This window comes from Schistocerca gregaria, chromosome 3 (genome assembly GCF_023897955.1).
Source record: "Schistocerca gregaria isolate iqSchGreg1 chromosome 3, iqSchGreg1.2, whole genome shotgun sequence".
Lineage (NCBI taxonomy): Eukaryota > Metazoa > Arthropoda > Insecta > Orthoptera > Acrididae > Schistocerca > Schistocerca gregaria.
In genome coordinates this window covers 395114404-395136698 of record NC_064922.1, presented here as the reverse complement: position 1 = coordinate 395136698, position 22295 = coordinate 395114404, and the positions used below count along the sequence as shown (strand labels likewise).

Below are 22295 nucleotides of genomic sequence, written 5' to 3'. Positions count from 1 at the left end.
AGAGAATGGTTTGATGCAGCTCTCCATGCTATTCTATCCTGTGAAAGCTTCTTCATCTCCCAGTACCTACTGCAACCTACATCCATCTGAATCTGTTTAGTGTATTCATCTCTTGGTCTCCCTCTACGATTTTTACCCCCCGCGTTGCCCTCCAGTACTAAATTGGTGACCCCTTGACGCCTTTCATTAGTTTACACAGATATTGGTTGGTTCAAGAGTTTCTACATTACAACTCACCTTGGTGTCCAGATGAAAACAGTAGCGACAGCAGCTGCCGTGGCGCTGCTAGTGGCGCTGGCGTCGTTGCCGACGGACGCGCAGAGGCTGCCGGGAGAGAGTTTGCCTCGCTCCTACAAGGTCACGTTCGCGCCGAACCTCAACGAGGGGTAAGTTCTTAACACTTTCCATTTTCTTTTCAACTTTCCTGACATGCTGGTTTTGGAAAGGAGTGAGCTTCCTGGATAAATTTCACTTTATTATTTGAGATGCAAATGCGTTTCTCTGCCGATAATTCACATAAATATTCCATTTTCTCATTAGCTGGAGGTATTCAATTCAAAGAACAGTCTTTCCTTAATTAGTCTGAGACACACTCTAGGATGAGGAAAACTATGTATCAGAAAGGAATCATATAAACAGGACAATAATCTGTATATGTCATGTACATTTAAGGACAAACATGATTACAGTTTTAGAAAAAATTGGATGCTTTATTGAAGAGAAAAGCTTCAGAAATTAAGTAATTCAATAACGAGTTGGCCCATCTGTAGCCCTTGACAGAGAATTTATTCGTCTTGGCACTGATTGATAGATTTGTTGTCGTCCTTCTGAGGGACACTGTGCCAAATTCTGACCAATTGGCGAGCCAGATCTTCAAAACCTCGAGCTAGTTGGAGAGCCCTGCATATAATGCTTTAAAACTCCTGAATTGGGGAGACATCTGGCGATCGTGCTGGCCAAGGCAGAGCAGTAGAAACTCTCGCCCTATGTTGGCAGGCATTATCTTACTGAAATGTAAGCCCAGGTTAGCTTGTCATGGCCGGCTGCGGTGGTCCCGCGGTTCTAGGCGCGCAGTCCGGAACTGTGCGACTGCTATGGTCGCAGGTTCGAATCCTGCCTCGGGCATGGATGTGTGTGATGTCCTTAGGTTAGTTAGGTTTAAGTAGTTCTAAGTTCTAGGGGACTGATGACCACAGCAGTTGAGTCCGATAGTGCTCAGAGCCATTTGAACCATTTTTTAGCTTGTCATGAAGGGAAAGAAAATGAGGTGCACTGTGCTGTAAGGGTGATGCAGATGACAACCAGATGAGGCCTGATATGAAACAAAATGGCACCCCAGACCATCACTGAAAGGTTTTTGGGCAGTATCGTGATGATTGACAGTCAGATTGGTAAGGTTGGTATCCTGTCTCTGTCTGGGGCATCTCCAGATACATCTTCGACCTGGAGTCTCACTGACTGGAGTAGAATTGCCTTCAGTGAAGAGTCCCATTTCGAAAAGAACCCATATGACCAGTGGTGATGTTCCTGGAGAACCCCTGGATGTGTATGTGTTTGTTTGTTTGTTTGTGTGTGTGTGTGTGTGTGTGTGTGTGTGTGTGTGTGTGTGTGTGTGTGTGTGTGTGCGTGTGTGTGTGTGTGTGTGTGTGTGTATCTGTGTGTGTGTCTGTGTATGTCTGGTATCTCCTCCCATACCCTGGATCAATTGCAAAAGATTTGGCAAAGAAATGGGAAGCCTTGTGAGGAATGTCACCACTGGGTTTATATCTTAGCTTCTATAACAGCATAAATGAAAACAGATGTGTTTTTTCCAGTGCCTAGCACCTAGGCTGTCTGTAGGAAAGGCAGATTGAGCAGGAATAGTATCAGCCCACCTTATCAACTTGCTTTTCAGGGCAGCCTACATGTGTGGGACAAGATACTGTTTTTCCCACCCCCACATATAGGCTGCCCTTAATGGCAGGCATCCTGTGTTGATGTAGTATTGGCCTGTCTTATCGACCTGATGATGGGAACAAGAAATGGTTTTTGAGCCATAAAATGTTGACTGCCCTGTATGAGATATGTGCTGGAACAGTATCAGCCTAGATGGAGGGATGGACAGGGAGGTATGGAGGCAGCAGGAGATGGATAGAGAGAAGGGGAAAGGAGATGGGAATGGAGACATGGGCAGGAGAAGGTCAAAGAATGGAGGAGGAGAAGATGGTCATCATGGAGAAGGAGCAGAGGAGATGGGCAGAGAGAATGGTGAGGCAGGGGTGGACAGAGAAAGGAGGAGGTGGAGATGTGTAGACAGAGGGGGAGGAGGAGATGGTCAGAGAAAGGGGGAGGAGGAGAGAGGGAGAAGAAGGAGGAGATAAAGAGACAGAGGGGAGGAGATAGACAGAGGTGGGTGGACAGTGATGTGGAAGAAGAGGTGACAACAGAGAGGGGGGAGGAGTTCTTCCTGCAATATGGTCATCAATGATACTCTTTCATTCTCCTATAACACGTTTTCTACTACCATCCAATCAAATTCCATTATATCACATTTTGGTCAGTTGTTTCTTGGCATACAGTAAATGACTTCATTGGTCCACCCTTTTCCACTCTATTTTCATTACTTCCATTCCAGTCTGTTATCTGATTGATTTCTTGTTGGTATATGACTCTTGATAATTTCCAAAATGTTTCCCGAATAGTTTCTGTACTGCATGTCTCATTGACATAAGTCAAAACTTTTAATGATCGCAAATGGCAAATTTTATGTCGACTACATCGAAATCCTCCTTGAAAACTATTTAGTTAACCAAATGTATATCAAAACAATTTTAGATTCCTGTTTATTTCTTTGCCTTTTCCTCTGGAGATATTCAGCTATATTAGATACAAAAACTCGTCAACGTGCTCTATGACTTTGTTATTAATTTGTGATTTTATAGATACATTACCTATCATTTAATTTAGCTTTATTATGATAGATTCTCTGGATTAATTTCAAATTTCACTGTCGAAGTTCATCTGTTGTAAAGCAGAACCTCTGGATACTGGAGATTTAATATCTGTATGAGTAACATGTGCTCGGTGTCTGTTGTTCACAAAATACTGTCATAAAATGTATACGGAACTGCATTAAATAGACGCAAGAATGTGTTAAAAGAATCATCTCTGCTATTCAGTGTGATACATGACTGTTGGAAGTAGCATAACTGATGAAACGCATATCAGCGCTTTGCAAATAAGAGTACTCAGTGCCATAAACAGAGACACTGAATGCGATCACTTCTTTTGGAATTACATGATATAAATTTCACAAAAACTTGAAAATTTATTGTTTGAGTAGAACATGCCTAAATGGACATAAATAAGGACTCAATATTCACCTTATTTATTTAGCATTAGTGACAATTTAGGTTGTTGTTAAAGTAGCGGCTAGAAAAAACAGTAACTTAATTTTTATTTTCATTCATATAATGTTGAATGATTATTTGAATTCGTACAGATAAATTTCTTACATGATACGATTTTGTGGCATTTTATGGCTTTACTCCTCAGCGCGTTTTGAGATGTGTGAACATATGTGTTCAGTCTTGGATGATTTTTCAGTGTGAATCAGTATAAAGGAATCACTCTGCCCCCAGAGCAATTATTAAGTTTCTTTAGGTCTATGTAAAATGCAGGTCAGTTTTCGTACGAAGTATGATAAATTATTTTGTTTCTTTTTTATTTTTATGTGCCGCTTCTATTATGGACTAGTTGTCCAAGTTTATCAATATGTTATGTGAATGTCGGTCTCCTTTAAAAAGTTGACTGCCTTCTCAACAACATATGTGTGGCATGCTGGTATATTTTATATTTCCGTTAATATTTTCAAATTAGGCTGTGTCCTCGGTTAGCTTCCCATGTTTTATGATATAATGTAGTTACAGAAAATATTATTTGACACTGCGACGGAGGAAACCTTGTAAAAACGATAGAAAAGCTTAATGTTGTAACCAAAAGAGCTAGCGCAACATGGTCGGAATAATACACTTCTTGTTATTTTATACACAATTACAGAATATGTGGATATACATTCATAAATGTTTTCGGATATAGACTGAGGTGACTAAAGTCATGAGATAGCATGTGGACATATCAGGTGACGGTAGTAACGCATACACAAGGTATAAAAGGGCTGTGCAAAGGAGGAGCTGTCATATGTACTCAGGTATTCACACGAAAAGGTTTCCTACGTAATTGTGGCCGGAAGACTAGAATTAAATGGTAGTTGCAGCTAGATGCATGGGACATTCTATTTCGGATATCCTTAGGAATTTAGAATTCCGAAATCCACATTGTCAAGAGTTCGCCGAGAATACCACATTTCAGGCATTACCTCTCAACACAGACAACGTAGTAGCCGACGGCCTTCACTTAACGACCGAGAGCAGCGGCATTTGCGTAGAGTTGTTAGTGATAACAGACACGCAACACTGCTTGAAATAACCGCAACAAATCATTGTGGGGCGTACGAGGATTGTATCCATTAGGACACTACGGCGAAATTTTGTGTTAATGGCCTACGGCAGCAGACGACTGACGTGTGTGCCTTTGCTAACAGCACTCGCCTTCAGCGCCTCTCCTGAGCTACTGGCCACATCGATTAAACCCTAGACGACCAGAAAGTTGTGGCCTGCTCAGGTGAATACCGATTTCAGTTGCTAAAAATTAACGGTAGGGCGGCACGGACCCCACGAAGTCATGAACCCATGTTGCAAACAAGGCCCTGTGCAAGATGGTGTGGGCTGCCTTTATATGTCACTGACTGGGTATTCTGGTCAAATTGATCCGATCATTGACTGGAAACGATAACGTTCAGCAACTTGCATGCCATTTGCAGTCATTCATTGGCTTCATGTTCCCAGACAACGATGGAATTTTTATGGATGACAATGCTCCATGTCACCAGGCCATAATTGTCGCCGATTGGTTTGCAGAACTTTCTGGACAGTTCAAGCGAATTATTTGGACACCCAGATCGGCCGAAGTGAATTACATAGAACATAGGTCATAATTGAGAGGTCAGTTTATCCACAAAATACTGCACCGGTAATACTTTGTCAATTATGGACGGTTGTACAGGCAGAGGTCCCAATATTTCTGCAGGGGACTTACAGCGACTTGTTGAATCCACACAGCGTCGAGTTCCTGCAGTGCGCCATGCAAAAAAAGAGGTCTGACACGATATTATACTACTGGCCATTAAAATTGCTACACCATGAAGATGACGTGCTACAGACGCGAAATTTAACCGACAGGAAGAAGATGCTGTGATATGCAAATGATTAGCTTTTCACAGCATTCACACAAGATTGGCGCCGGTGGCGACACCTACAACGTGATGACACGAGGAAAGCTCTCAACCGATTACTCATACACAAACAGCAGATGACGAGCGTTGCCTGGTGAAACGTTGTTGTGATGGCTCGTGTAAGGAGGAGAAATGCATACCATTACGTATCCGACTTTAATAAAGGTCGGATTGTAGCCTATCGCGAAGGAGGTTTATCGTATCGCGACGTTGCTGCCCGTGTTGGTCGAGATCTAATGACTGTTAGCAGAATATGGAATTGGTGGGTTCAGGAGGGTAATACGGAATACCATGGTGGATCCCAACGGCCTCGTATCACTAGCAGTCGAGATGACATGCGTCTTATCCGCATCGCTGTAACGGATCCTGCAGCCACGTCTCGATCGCTGAGTCAACAGATTGGGACGTTTGCAAGACAACAACCATCTGTTCGAACAGTTCTACGACGTTTGTAGCAGCATGAACTATCAGCTCGAACACAATGGCTGTGGTTACCCTTGACGCTGCATCACAGACAGGAGCGCCTCCGATGGTGTACTCAACGACGAACCTGGCTGCATGAATGGCAAAACGTCATTTTTCCGGATGAATCCAGGTTCTATTTACAGCATCATGATGGTCGCATCCGTGTTTGGTGACATCGCGGTGAAGCGTGTAATCGTCATCGCCATACTGGCGTATCATCTGGCGTGATGGTATGGGGTGCCATTGGTTACACGTCTCGGTCACCTATTGTTCGCATTGACGGCACTTTGAACAGTGGACGTTACATTTCAGATGTGTTACGCCCATTGCTCTACCCTTCATTGGATCCCTGCGAAACCCTACATTTCAGCTGGGTAATGCACGACCGCGTGTTGCAGGTCCTGTACGGGCCTTTCTGGATATAGAAAATGCTCGACTGCTGCCCTGGTCAGCACATTCTCCAGATCTCTCACCAACTGAAAACGTCTGGTCAATGGTGGCCGAGCAACTGACTCGTCCCAAAACGCCAGTCACTACTCTTGATGAACTGTGGTATCGTGTTGAAGCTGCATGGTCCGCTGTACCTATACACACCTTCCAAGCTCTGTTTGCCTCAATGCCCAGGTGTATCAAGGCCGTTATTACGTTCAGAGGTGGTAGTTTTGGGTGCTGATTTCTCAGGATCTATGCACCCAAATTACGTCATAATGTAATCACATGTCAGTTCTAGTATAGTATATTTGTCCAATGAATACCCGTTTGTCATCTGAATTTCTTCTTGGTGTAGCAATTTTAATGGCGAGTTGTGTAGGAGGTATCCAGTGACTTTTGACAGCTCATTATACTTCGATCATCTTCCGATCAAATGCGTCACAGGAGGCATTTGGTTAACAACGCATTTACACCATACGTTTTCTTCAATTGAAAACAACTGTTATTTGCCAGCTGACGCCTACAACATACAGACTCTGAAAATGATCAAAATATGACCAAACCGCGGTATAACTGTAGGCGTATTCCGCGACTGTGTCTAAACTGACAGATGTATATAATTTATTAAAAACTTTTCTCCACAGGTATAAATTGTCTGAATCGTCATCATATATGAATGAAACTCTAGTTATTTGTGATGGTAGGTGGAGTTTACATATACTTTTCATTAAATTACTACGCAGTCCAGTATTTTTTCCTACCTGAATCGATGTTGCTTTTAGAGCAACTACGTTAAATGTCTGTAAAACCACTGAGGACGTCACTATACTTCCAATAAGAAAAGCTTCGATTTTACAGAATGGAGCTCTTTGTCTGTGCCAATTAACATTAGACGCCCGATTCTTTTTTTTTCGTAGGGAACAACCGTTCAGATTTTACGGCTCTACCTTCATAGAGGTGGAAGTTTTGCGCGACACGACAACACTCACGATGCACGCAGACGTCGACATAGTCACTGTGTCCGTCATGTTGACCAATGGTACCCTCATCGGCGCCAGTCACGAACCGCTGCAGGACGGCAGCAACTTCCTCGTCATCACCCTCCAAGAGCAGGTGAGTGTCTCCACAGGATTGACAAAAACAAACAGCTCTCTTGCCTGTGCAGTTGAACGAATATTCAGTCCACCATAAAAAATATTTGTTACTATGAAATTTCAGTTACTTTTCCAGAACTTTAAAAATGTAGTTAATTATCGTTTGCCATAGGCACCCACTGAAGCGTGTTTGATTGGCAGTTTAGTTTGCGAAATAACGACTTAAGCCAGGTGTCAATCGAAGACCTGCGTTGAATTTTTTGCCTCTGGTATAATAAACAAACTAGCTGAAACATTCGGTGGGAAATTATTTTAAATTATAGTACAAGGACGTACAGAACAAGGACGAAATTCAAACAACACTCCAAAACACAGACGATGACAAAGTAAAACGAAGTTGTGCGGCATGAATGGCTGGGAGACCCCGTATGGCAATTTCAGCCACCTAATTGGAATTTTTTTCGCTATCCTTCGAGCAACAAAGGCATCTTTCCGTTGTGAAGTATGAGACCTGTGTGCGTGAGTCCATTAAGGTGACTATAAATGTGTGTGTGTGTGTGTGTGTGTGTGTGTGTGTGTGTGTGTGTGCGTGTGTGTGTAGTATCATGTTCATGCTGGAGATGATGAGAGAAGGGCGAGGCTGAAACCCTGTGCCAGCACTTAGCCTACTCCTCTCGAAGAGAACCATGGAGGACCGCCAATCTTATCGTCCCCATTCGACGGACGGTTCACCATCAAGGTCATATGCCCTCACTTCATGAGAGACTGCGGGGATGTTTGGCATTAAAACAGGTTATTGGCCCAAACCCTGGTGATAAGAAACTTTACGCCACCACCTCTACTCCCCCTGCTGGTGAAATACTGGCAGAAAAATCTCATGCACCACCAGGATTTGAACCGGTTTACCTGTGGCTCGAGCGCCAATGCGCAGTCCTTTTTTTTTAAATCTTATTTTCGTTCCTTTTCGTTCGTTGCATCTGCTCGGGGTGGACGTCGCAAGACACCCGTTTCAGTTCGTCGATCTATTAACCTAGTCTTTTTTTTTTATTAAACCGGTACGCTGGGGCGTACAATAAAATAGAATTCTCAATGGACGAAACGTGCACTGCAATAAAAAACTTAAAAACAGAAAATCTCCAGGGTCAGACGGCACAGTTAATGAATTAATAAGATATGTCGCAAAAACTATATCAACAACTTAGTATTATGAACGAAAATAGCGTACCAAGATAATGGAAAGAAAGCATTGCCATTGCAGTGTATAAAAAGAGAGATAAACAACTATTAGATAATTACCAGAGAATTACCTTACTGGATACCGTCTAAGAACTGGCAACATCAGTAATCAGAGACACATAACAGAATGACATAGAGGTAAAAGAAGAATAGCAAGGTTTCAGGAAAAACAGAAGCACAGTAGATTTTATTTACGTGCCAAGACAGATTGTGGGGAAATCCAGAGTTTGATAACTCTCAAGCAAGTCTCGCAAAATGACCACAACGAGAAGATTCGAGAATTTCGAAAAAATACTGAGGCTTGCCGACAATCGTTATTCCCACTTGCCACTCGCGAATGGATCAGGGAAAGGGGGATCAGTTAGAGGTACCAGAAGTACCCTAGGCGAACAGGTCAGGTCGTAAGCGGGTATTGATGGAGACATAGAGTAATGCAGCCTATCAGTGTTTTGTTGACTAATCAAAAGTCTTTGGTTGGATTAGAAAAAAGGATATAACTCGCGTCTTAATCGACAAGACAGTGCGAGTGGGCATGGTCAGAATCATAGAAGATAGGTGCATAGAGGTACTACAATGAGAATTAAAACATACGAATGATTGGCAGGTAAAAAATTATAATAGATGAAGGAAGCATGGAAGCAGAGTCATTAATCCCACTCCAGTTTAATAATAGGCTTTATCATTGATGCCGTAATAGAGGAATCAGAATATAAAATGTATATATTATATACACTGAAGAGCCAAAGAACCTGGTACACCTGCCCAATATCGTGTAGGGCCCCCGCGAGCACAAAGAAAAGCCGCAGCACGACGTGACATGGACTCCACTAATGTCAGACGTAGTGCTGTAGGGAACTGATACCTTGAATCGAGCGGGGCTGTCCATAAATCCGTGTACGAGAGGGTGCAGATCTCTCCTGAACAGCACGTCGCAAGGCATGCCAGATATGCTCAATAATGTTCATGTCTGGCGAGTTTGATGGCCAGCGAAAGTGTTTAATCTCAGAGGAGTATTCCTAGAGCCACTCTGTAGCAATTCTGGAAGTGTGGTGTGTTGCAATGACCTTCTGTAATTGCCCAAGTCCGTCGGAATGCATAATGGACATGAATGTATGGACGTGATCAGACAGGGTGCTCTCGTACGTGTCACCTGTCAGAGTCTTATCTAGACTTATCAGGGGCTCCATATCACTCCAACTGCATACGCCCCACATCATTACAGAGCCTCTACCAGCTTGAACAGTCCCCTGCTGACATGCAGGATCCATGGATTCATGAGATTGACTCTATAGCCGTACAGGTTCACCTGCACGATACAATTTGAAACGACACTCGTCCACCGAGGCAACATGTTTCCAATCATCAATAGTCCAACTTCGGTGTTGACCGGCCCAGGCGAGTCGTGAAACTTTCTGTTGTGTAGTCATCAAAGATACACGAGTGGGCCTTCGGCTCCGAAAGCCCATAGCGATGAAGTTTCGTTCAGTGTTCCGCATGCTGACACTTGATGGCCCAACATTGAAATCTGCTGAAGGGTTGCACTTCTGTCGCGTTAAACGATTCTCTTCAGTCGTCGTTGTTCCCGGTCTTACAGGATCTTTTCTTCCGGCAGCAGCGATGTCGGAGATTTGATGTGTTATCGGATTCCTGATATTGACGGTACACTCGTGAAATGGTCCTGCGGGAAAATCCTCACTTCATCGCTGCCTCGGAGATGTTGTGTCCCATCGTTCGTGTGTCGATTACAACACCACGTTCAAAGTCACTTAAATCTTGATAACCTGCCATTGTAGCAGCAGTATCCGATCTAACAACTGTGCCAGACATTTTTCTTATATATGCGTTGCCGACCGCAGCACCGTATTCTGTCCGGTTACATACCCCTGTATTTGAATACGCATGCCTATATCAGTTTATTTGGCGCTTCAGTATATGCTGATGGCACTGATAGCAGATAATATGGATAATTTTCAATGGTCAGTTCACTGAAAAGAGCTAAGCAGTATAAAGTGGAAATCTCATCTAAAAAAAATCAGAATGGTAACATCAAAATCATCTGTAAATTAGAAGTACGTGATGTGTCAACTGAATAAGTGATTATCTTTGATTATGTAGGAAGTTATCACCAGCAATAGGACTTAACCACGAAAACGAATAAGCATGTGACAGAGGCAGTAAGGGTAGCCGTATGCCTGTATGGGGAAACAAATTTGTGCGCAAATGAGGGCAAAATAAAAGTATATAAAAACAATGAGGTATCCTACTATGACCTATGCGGAAGAAGCTACGGCGGAAACGATAAAAGTTTACAGCAGTGGAAGTTAAGGTACTAAACTATATCCAAGGAGTAATCATGTGGGACCATAGAACAAATGTATCGATAAGGGATAAGTTTAAAATAAATATCAAATGGATGAAGACAAGACTAGGAGATTGGGAGGTTGATGTGGAAAGGATGGACCCCGCGAAACCAGTTAAAATTTGTAAACGTGGACGCCCGAAGTGGAAACGTCTACCCAAATGACCACCCAAAATATGGAACAACAGTTGGTCCAATACATCTATGGAATGAGGCCGACAAACAGGGGAAACCCTAATCAGCAGAAGGAGATCCTGCTCGGGATTGAATACGCCTTATGGGTTAACGACGAGGGCTGGTTGCAGTTTATAGGAGGTTTCCCACAACCATCTATGTGAATACAAGGCTAGTACCCACGTCCTGCCTCAATTACACTCTCAGTTACACGCAAACAATTGGTAAACGTCCTCACACTTGAATTTCAGATTCACTCTATATGTAAACGGATGGGATACACAAATTCGGTGGAGGGGCGGGGGTGGGGAGTGGCGGGAGGGGGCGGACCCGGCGCTAGGAAGGGAATCTGGGTACCAACCACCATTAAAACAGCCAATAGCACGTAGCATGTGATAAATGCAGGCCCCACTGGAAAACGGCAACTGATGAGGAAGGGGGAAGAAGAACAGTAAAGAAGATTGCGTCATACATCACGTTACCAGACAACAGGAACAGTGTTAGCCGTGACGACGAGCAAAAGACTATTCATACATGATGAATACCATGTGAGCTCACTGAACACGACAACATTCACTCCGTTGTCAGCATCTTGTCCTACGAGGCTTCTGAATGGCGTCTGGTTCAATGGTTCAATGGCTCTGAGCATTATGGGACTTGACATCTGACGTTATCAGTCCCCTAGAACTTAAGCCTAACTAACCTAAGGACATCACACACATCCATGTGCGAGGCAGGATTCGAACCTGCGACCGTAGCGGTGGCGCGGTTGCACACTGTAGGGCCTAGAACCGCTCGGCCACTCCAGCCGGCGGCATCTGGTAAGCAGTCTGTTTTGAGTCATTAAATAACAACAAAAAAATCTTTGAAATGGATAAAGATGTTCAAAAAGTGCAAACATTGCATAAAAACTTGAGAAAAGAAAAGCTGACCACAGAGAAGCTGCAATATGAATTTATTTATTCCGTGAGTAGTTGCGGTAGAATTATGTTGCTTGACAGTACGAGCCATTGTAATCTTATTCTACGATGACAGCGGTTTACCCTTGCGAAACAGTGTGTCTTGATTGCATCGACCAGAAGATTATAATATTATCGAAACAAGTCGTTGAATAAGTGAAGTCTTTCCTATTTACGTACTTCGAAGCTCTGAATAACCACCTACTGAAAATATATCAAACAAATCGCATTCATAATTGAGACTTATAATCTGGCAAGTAAGTTAATTTCAGTGCCGAAGCACAAGAATAACAATTTACATCACCCTAAGCTTCAATGATAAAGGTAAGTGTACTTGATAAACTTTAAAATAGGTTTCAACTCATTAATTTTGATTCCAAAAACGAATCTGTTTCTTAACTGTAGTCGCTCTCTATTCTAGACGACACACAAACGGAACATAGCGTAACGCCAGTATTTCGAAGTCGATATTTGCTAATAATCGTTACCAAACGAAGCGACACAGTCATTAAAACGCTATGGTCGTAATCGTGGTACAAATCACTAGGTATCATTTATTTTTATGTTTCCTGTGATTTCCTTATATAACCTCGGGAAAACGCTCTGATCTCTTGAAATATGTCACAAGTGCTCTATTCGTTGTTTTTCTCGAGCTGCACTTTAACCTCTAACGACTGCCGGGTCGATCAGATTATACGCTTCAACCTGCCTTCCGTTCTGGCGATGACTGAGTAAGTTACGTGTTTCAACAGATGGTGGAGGTACCAACAGAATTTGTCGCTCTTGTCGCAGGTTTTTGCCGGTGACCGATTGACTGTGGTCCTCGAATTCGTTGGCGATGTTCGTGAGCTGTACAGCGGCTTCTACCGCAGCTCGTACGAGCAAGATGGAGAGACCAGGTGAGTAGCAGATCGTCACAAGTTTTTTGAATGTTACAAACTGCTGAAAAAATCTAGACGATGGAGTACAAAGTGTGCTTATAAATAAAACATACTGTCAGCAGCTGTTATATGGGAATACTTATAGCGCGTCATTCAGTAGCTCAAAAGTATTAAAACATTCTGCTGATTGTCATTGAACATGTGATGCTATTGCCAGCGTAGTAGCGATTCGTTACCATGTATCCGGATATATGATGATGAGGCAATAATACAAATTTCGAGATATGGTTTTTAAAACGTATGAGGTTCCAAGATGCTTATGTTTCTCTTACTCGTAAACGAGCTTCAATCTAATTTACAACAAGCAGAGATAGTTCTTTTGCGAATGACACTAGGATTTTAATGAAGCCTACATTCAGCAACAGAAGAAATGGTAAATTATGTTCTTGAAAGTGTTATTAATTGGCTTTCTGCGAATGGTCACATTCACAATGTCCAAAAGTCACTACTTATTCAGTCCTGCTCATGTAGAGATACAACGATATTTATTTATTTTTCCGAGTCCAAAAAAACTAAAACACAACATAATTAAAAAAGTACAATCTACAGTCAAATACAGAGATTTTCACACATTATGAGTCCAATGTTCAGCCTCCTAAATGGCACGATCATTCGCTGCAAACAAGTCTTCCATGTCACAGAATTCGCACAGATAACAGCAGATCAATAGGTTGTCAGGGTCCTGCCTTGTTCCGCGATCACAGAATTCATCATCACACATACACCATTTCTTCAAATTAGTCTTGCATCTTGACACCCTTGTTCTCAACCTGTTGAGTGCTCGACGAAAGACCTGTACCCAAAGACTGGAAAGTTGCGCAGGTCACACCAGTATTCAAGAAAGGTAGTAGGAGTAATCCACTAAATTACAGGCCCATATCGTTAACGTCGATATGCAGCAGGATTTTAGAACATATATTGTGTTCGCGCATTATGAATTACCTCGAAGGAAACGGTCTATTGACACACAGTCAACATGGGTTTAGAAAACATCGTTCTTGTGAAACACAACTAGCTCTTTATTCACATGAAGTGTTGAGTGATATTGACAAGGGATTTCAGATCGATTCCGTATTTCTGGATTTCCGGAAGCCTTTTGACACTGTACCACACAAGCGGCACGTAGTGAAATTGCGTGGTTGTGGAACTTCGACTCAGTTATGTGACTGGATTTGTGATTTCCTGTCAGAGAGGTCACAGTTCGTAATAATTGACGGAAAGTCATCGAATACAACAACAACAGAAGTGATTTCTGGCGTTCCCCAAGGTTGTGTTATAGGCCCTTTGCTGTTCTTTATCTATATAAACGATTTTGGAGACATTCTGAGCAGCCGTCTTCGGTTGTTTGCAGATGACGGTGTCGTTTATCGACTAATAAAGTAATCAGATGATAAAAAAAATTGCAAAACGATATAGAAAATATACCTGAATGGTGCGAAAAGTGGGAGTTGACCCTAAATAACGAAAAGTGTGAGGTCATCCACATGAGTGCTGAAAGGAATTCGTTAAACTTCGGTTACACGATAAATCAGTCTATTACAATTAGGAACAGCTTAAATTGGAAGGAACATATAGAAAATGTTGTGGGAAGGCTAACTGCGTTTTATTGGCAGAACACTTACAAAATGTAACAAACCTACACCTACTAAGGAGACTGCCTACACTACGTTTGTCCGTCCTATTTTAGAATACTGCTGCGCTGTATGGGATCCTTACCAGATGGGACTGACGGAGTACATCGAAGGAGTTCAAAGAGAGGCAGCACGTTTTGCATCATCGCCAAATATGGGAGAGTGTCACAGAAATGATGCAAGATTTGGGCTGGAAATCATTAAAAGAAAGGCGTTTTTCGTTGCGACGGAATCTTCTCACGAAATTCCAATGAACAACTTTCTCCTCCGAATGAAAAAATCTTTTGTTGACACCGACCTGCATAGGGAAAGATATAGGTGTTCATTCTTCCCGCGCGCTATACGAGACTGGAATAATAGAGAATTGTGAAGGTGGTTAGATGAACCCTCTGCCAGGCACTTGAATGTGATTTGAAGAGTATCCATGTAAATGTAGATAATGGAGATGGTAATCTGATGGTTGCTTCTCTTTTGCTTTCCGTAATCCTCCAGGAGAGTTTGCTCAAAAATGTTCAAATGTGTGTGAAATCTTATGGGACTTAACTGCTAAGGTCATCAGTCCTTAAGCTTACAAACTACTTAACCTAAATTATCGTAAGTACAAACACACACACCCATGCCCGAGGGAGGACTCGAACCTCCGCCGGGATCAGCAGCACAGTCCATGACTGCAGCGCCATAGACCGCTCGGCTGAAGAATCTGCTCTCCACAGTTCAGTCGCGTGGGCTTCTGCGGAACTTGGAATTGGTGCTGTTGTAATCAAGAAGCTTTTCTGAATTTAGCTCGTGATGGATACGCATGATTTCCAAGCAATGGGGGCCTTGGACCTGTTTCTTGCGTATTCTTTTTATCCTCTACTACTATTTGTCTTCTTACACCTGGAGGTGCTACCCCCTTGAGTGGAAAGATCTTACGGATTGGAATTGGTCTTAGGCACCACCTGACTATGCGGCCTGCGTCATGAAGAGCCACATCAACTTGGTTAGCTTGGGCAAAGTTCCTTGAGACCGGTGAGGTGTGCGGTGTACTCCTCAACAGCGAAACAGAGAGCAAGAGAGGATGTGTGGAGGACACTGGGCTGCGCTCCCCATGTGGTGCTACTTTTCAGATAATGTTTCTGATGCATATCTTCTGCCAAGCGTTTGTACATTCGAGTTGAGATGTTAAAGCACGATCAAACTTTAAACCTAGGCTCTGGGTTGAATACAATGATTCAGATTGCGTGTTTTCCAGGCGATATTCAGCTTTCTTCTTGCCTCCTTACTGCGCACGTGGGACCCACAAACTTTTGTTTAATCCGGGTGGGTTTCAAGTGGTTGTCGTCATAGTAGATGACAAGGTCTTCGGGAGCAGATTTTAATTTGGATTCTTCTTCTTCAAATGTCGTTCCCTGAGCAGCGACAGCTCTATCATATCTATAGATTTTTGTTCGTTTACCCATTGATGTAAATTGTCTCATAGACAGAAAAATTAAATTTGAAAACAAACTGCAAAATTTCCCTTTCAAAATTCCTTCTTTCCCGCAGTATAATTTCTATTTTCGTAATGTGTAAAAGGTGGCGGGTAAGAATTACCAACTCAAATCTCTATTTGAAAACCTTGTAAATCCGCATGTACCCATATTTACATATGAATGTGTACTTTGAATACAAAATGATTTACTCCAGATCATTACAATTAATCGTACAAGCGATCAGACTAACTATCAATCAATGCTGTGAACCAGAGAGATGACGCACATTTGGCAATATCCCCAAGAGTATCGCCGGACGCTTTTGTACAATAGCCGCAGGAAGGGAGAGCGAGGTCTTAAACTTGCTCACACAGACTCATCCAGGAATCTACCTTAGCCTCAATAGGAAAGCAAACACAGTAACTTTTTTCTGTCGTCCTTGCATTAAGAAAGGTAAAATAAGGGGTTGGGGGTGGGAAAATTGTGTTTAGGTAACAACTGGATTGAGAACATAGGCTGGGGAGGTGGAGCCGGGTACAAAGGTCACTCTAAAGGCGCCGATGAAAACATCCCAACGTTCTACGTGATCGCACATGAGGCACTTCTACACAGGCAGTGTGGTAAAAACCGTTTTCATGAAAGATGAGAATTTCCTGGTAAAGTTATGCAAGTTAATTGTAATATGAAACACGAAGTAGTAGCTGCTCTGTAGAGTTTCCGTGACGATTGATGAAAATTCCGTACGCACTTCTTGACATTCGGATGACATCTGGCCGCGTCCCAAGCCTTCACCAAGGAGGATGATCGTTGCCCGGGAAAGCCTAATTCCAGTAACCAGATAAATTCTCCGTATACTGTAAATCTCGCGCAAATTATTCTTACAGTTTCTCTCACGCTCAACGTACTTTTACGCGTTGCTATGATCACAGCTTGTTCATATGAAATTCGTTGATAATACACGCTATTCTTTGCATGTTTCCCATATTCACAAATTCATATCTACATGCGCATAGATACACCAAACGCCACCGGATAGTGCGTGGCGGAGGGTACCACGTACCACTACTAGGCATTTCCTTTCCTGTTCCCCTCGGAAATAGAGCGAGGGAAAAGCAACTGGTTAAATGCCTCCGCGCGAGCGCTAATTTCTCTTAGCTTCATTGTCTTTACTCGCAGTGTACGTTGGCGGTAATAGAATACTCCTGCAATCAGCTTCAGATGCTGGTTCTCAAAATTTTCTCAATAGTGTTTTCGTTAGAAGAACGTCGTCTTCCCTACAGAGATTCCCATTTGGGTCCTGGAAGTTTCTTCGTAACACTCGCGTGTTGAGCGCACCTAGCGGTAAAACATCTAGCCGTCCGCTGCTAAATTGCTTCGATGTCTTCCTTTAATCAGATCTGTTGCGGATCCCAAACACCGAGCAATACTCAAGAATGGGTCACACCAGCGTTCTATAGGCGGTCTCCCTTACAGATGAATTACATCTTTCCAAAATTCTCCCTATAAATCGAAGTCGACAGTTAGCCTTTCCTATTACCGTCCTCACATTCTGTGTCAAGCTGCGCAACACTAATGCTGTATTCGAACATTACAGGGCTGTTTTTCCCACTCATCTGCAATAACTTCAATTTTTCTGCACTTAGAACATACTGCCTTCCATCACACCAACCAGAAACTTTGTCCAAGCCATTTTGTATTCTCTTATAGACAATTTGCGACGACCCTTCGCGTACTCCACAGCCGCCGTTCGCTGCTCAACCTGTCCGCCAGAGGACAATGTACTAGTTTCGAGAAATCTTAGAACCAAGACACATGCATTCTGTGTGCTCGTATCTTCGTTAATGATCTGCATTGGGGTACTGTATCAACGTTTTCCGGAAATCGAAGAATATGGAATCTGCCTGCAGTCCTTCATCCATGGTTTAAATGATATCATGTGAGAAAAGGGCAAACTGAGTTTCGCACGCCCGATGCTTTCTAAATCTGTCAAAGAAGGGCAACCAATCTTCAAGACTTCCTTAAAACCTGTTTCGAGTTGATTACAATCTGCGGTTTCTTTGTTGGAACGGTGAAATACATGTGTGTCATCACTTGGGCAGGATGGGTTGCCACTAAACACATACATGGTAATTGCCGAGACGGAAACAGTGAGAAACCGAATTAGGAAATAACATTTTCACAGTTTCAATTGGATTTATACAATATTCAGTTATTAAAGTATAGTTAATCAGGAGTTCGCTACGATTACAAATGAAGTACAAGATGCAGAAAGGGCACATGTAATAAAATTCGAAATTTTCGTTTGTTGGCATCAAGTTTTAGCTGCAGTGTAACTCCATGCACTGTTTGGAAGAATCAGACAGATACCCACTGGAACATGCTTTCTCTGGTTGTTAATTACCTTGAAGATGCTGAATGGACATATTTAACACAACTGTCCCGTTTCTGCAAAATGGGGAATGTAGCGCCGCGCGGAGTGGTCGCGCGGTTAGAGGCCGTCCCGCCGGAGGTTCGAGTCCTGCCTCGGGCGTGGTTGTGTGTGTTGTCCTTAGCGTTAAGTTAGTTTAAGTAGTGTGTAAGTCCAGGGATCGATGACCTCAGCAGTTTGGTCCCTTAGGAACTCATACAAATCGGAACATTTTTGAATGTAGCTGTTTTGTTATGGAAAGCGTGACTGCATGCATGTCACTTCTGATTTTGTACCACTGTTCCTATTGTATGTTCATCATGAAGTAATTTACAAGAGAACCCCTAGTGAAGTTTGCAGCGTTTTTTGGACAACATTCACCAAAATAGCAAAGAGCAAAATGTGCAGCATTTAATATTGTTCGGTGACGCATATACCGTGCAAAATATAAAATATACACTGGTTCATTTTCTGCTTAATACGACTGGTAATGATACGTTTAAAACTATAACCACTATTTCCCTCTACGAGGATATTCCATTGTGCCCTAGGACAGAGACTTAGAGTCTTTTAAACGGCTCATCAAGATGTGTGACAGAATGTGTACAGTGGAAGAGTAGACTGAGATTATGAAAAAGAGCTGTGCGTCTGGACTTCTCTCTATCAAAGTAGTGATGTTAGTTGATATTCTGTCTTTCAAGAAATGGTGGACGATGCTTTATAAAAAGTTGTGTCTATCAGATAACACAGCAGGAAGAAGTGTTCCTAAGAAAAATAAAAGTACATCTCAGTTGTCAAAATTGAAGCATACTGCATATAAATGCTGCTGAGTGCACATTCTGTCTGAATGCTGCAACGCTCGTACTTCATGAGAAGCACACATCACCGGTAGTGTTTCAATAAAGACAGTGAAAGATCTGCAAAACCTTGCACAACTCATTGTTGCTGGACGCAGTGAGTTTTATGACTTTTAAAATGGCCCACGACGTACACAGGAGAAGACGACAATAAATGAGAAGAAAAAATGACCTACATTACTCTTTCAATACTTTTTTCTGAAGATTCATACGTATTAGCTTTGCTCACTTTCTAAGCCTATCGTTGTTGTTGTTGTGGTCTTCAGTCCTGAGACTGGTTTGATGCAGCTCTCCATACTACTCTATCCTGTGCAAGCTTCTTCATCTCCCAGTACCTACTGCAACCTACATCCTTCTGCATCTGCTTAGTGTAACCATCTCTGGTCTCCCTCTACGATTTTTACCCTCCACGCTGCCCTCCAATACGAAATTGGTGATCCCTTGATGCCTCAGAACATGTCCTACCACCCGATCCCTTCTTCTGGTCAACTTGAGACACAAACTTCTCTTCTCCCCAATCCGATTCAATACTTCCTCATTAGTTATGTGATCTACCCATCTAATCTTCAGCATTCTTCTGTAGCACCACATTTCGAAAGCTTCTATTCTCTTCTTGTCCAAACTATTTATCGTCCATGATTCACTTCCATACATGGCTACACTCCATACAAATACTTTCAGAAATGACTTCCTGACACTTAAATCTATACTCGATGTTAACAAATTTCTCTTCTTCAGAAACGCTTTCCTTGCCATTGCCAGTCTACCTTTTATATTCTCTCTACTTCGACCATCATCAGTTATTTTTCTCCCCAAATAGCAAAACTCCTTTACTACTTTAAGTGTCTCAGTTCCTAATCTAATTCCCTTAGCATCACCCGACTTAATTCGACTACATTCCATTATCCTCGTTTTGCTTTTGTTGATGTTCATCTCATACTCTCCTTCCAAGACACTGTCCATTCCATTCAACTGCTCTTCCAAGTCCTTTGCTGTCTCTGACAGAATTACGATGTCATCGGCGAACCTCAAAGTTTTTATTTCTTCTCCATGGATTTTAATACCTAATCCGAAATTTTCTTTTGTTTCCTTCACTGCTTGTTCAATATACAGATTGAATAACATCGAGGAGAGACTACAACCCTGCTCTACTCCCTTCCCAACCACTGCTTCCCTTTTATGTCCCTCAACTCTTATAACTGCCATCTGGTTTCTGTACAAATTGTAAATAGCCTTTCGCTCCCTGTGTTTTACCGCTTCCACCTTTAGAACTTGAAAGAGAGTATTCCAATCAACATTGTCAAAAACTTTCTCTAAGTCTACAAATGCTAGAAACGTAGGTTTGCCTTTCCTTATTCTTTCTTCTAAGGTCAGTATTGCCTCACGCGTTCCAGTATTTCTACGAAATCCAAACTGATCTTCCCTGACGTCGGATTCTACTAGTTTTTCCATTCGTCTGTAAAGAATTCGTGTTAGTATTTTGCAGCTGTGACTTATTAAACTGATAGTTCGGTAATTTTCACATCTGTCAACACCTGCTTTCTTTGGGATTGGAATTATTATATTCATCTTGAAGTCTGAGGGTATTTCGCCTGTCTCATACATCTTGCTCACCAGATGGTAGATTTTTGTCAGGACTGGCTCTTCAAAGGCCGTCAGTAGTTCCAATGGAATGTTGTCTACTCCGGGGGCCTTGTTTCGACTCAGTTCTTTCAGTGCTCTGTCAAACTCTTCACGCAGTATCGTATCTCCCATTTCATCTTCATCTACATCCTCTTCCATTTCCATAATATTGTCCTCAGGTACATCGCCCTTGTATAGACCCTCTATGTACTCCTTCCACCTTTCTGCTTTCCCTTCTTTGCTTAGAAATAGGTTTCCATCTGAGCTCTTAATATGCATACAAGTGGTCCTCTTTTCTCCAAAGGTCTCTTTAATTTTCCTGTAGGCAGTATCTATCTTACCCCTAGTGAGATAAGCCTCTACATCCTTACATTTGTCTTCTAGCCATCCCTCATTAGCCATTTTGCACTTCCTGTCGATCTCATTTTTGAGACGTTTGTATTCCTTTTTGCCTGCTTCATTTACTGCATTTTTATATTTTTTCCTTTCATCAATTAAATACAATATTTCTTCTGTTACCCAAGGATTTCTACTAGCCCTCGTCTTTTTACCTACTTGATCCTCTGCTGCCTTCACTACTTCATCCCTCAAAGCTACCCATTCTTCTTCTACCGTATTTCTTTCCCCCATTCCTGACAATTGCTCCCTTATGCTCTCCCTAAAACTCTGTGCAACCTCTGGTTCTTTTAGTTTATCCAGGTCCCATCTCCTTAAATTCACACCTTTTTGCAGTTTCTTTAGTTTTAATCTACAGGTCATAACCAATAGATTGTGGTCAGAGTTCACATCTGCCCTTGGAAATGTCTTACAATTTAAAACCTGGTTCCTAAATCTCTGTGTTACCATTATATAATCTATCTGAAACCTGTCAGTATCTCCAGGCTTCTTCCATGTATACAGCCTTCTTTTATGATTCTTGAACCAAGTGTTAGCTATGATTAAGTTGTGCTCTGTGCAAAATTCTACCAGGCGTCTTCCTCTTTCATTTCTTTGCCTCAGTCCATATTCACCTACTACGTTTTCTTCTCTCCCTTTGCTACTACCGAATTCCAGTCACCCATGACTATTAAATTTTCGTCACCCTTCACTATCTGAATAATTTCTTTTATTTGATCATATATTTCTTCAATTTCTTCGTCATCTGCAGTGCTAGTTGGCATATAAACTTGTGTTACTGTTGTAGGTGTGGGCTTCGTATCTATCTTGGCCACAATAATGCGTTCACTATGCTGTTTGTAATAGCTTACCCGCATTCCTATTTTCCTATTCATTATTAAACCTACTCCTGCACTAGCCCTATTTGATTTTGTGTTTATAACCCTGTAGTCACC

The 22295-nt window shown here is 42.3% G+C and overlaps 1 protein-coding gene across 1 annotated transcript in view; it reads left to right on the top strand.

Moving 5' to 3' along the window:
• The first annotated feature begins 249 nt into the window (after window positions 1-249).
• The window catches only part of LOC126355386 (aminopeptidase N-like), a 159450-nt gene continuing 137404 nt past the window's right edge, over window positions 250-22295 (top strand). Inside the window, exons 1-3 of the mRNA XM_050005680.1 lie at window positions 250-386; window positions 7147-7342; window positions 12844-12950. Coding sequence (XP_049861637.1) covers window positions 250-386; window positions 7147-7342; window positions 12844-12950 — 440 coding nt within the window. The remainder of the gene's footprint in view (window positions 387-7146; window positions 7343-12843; window positions 12951-22295) is intronic.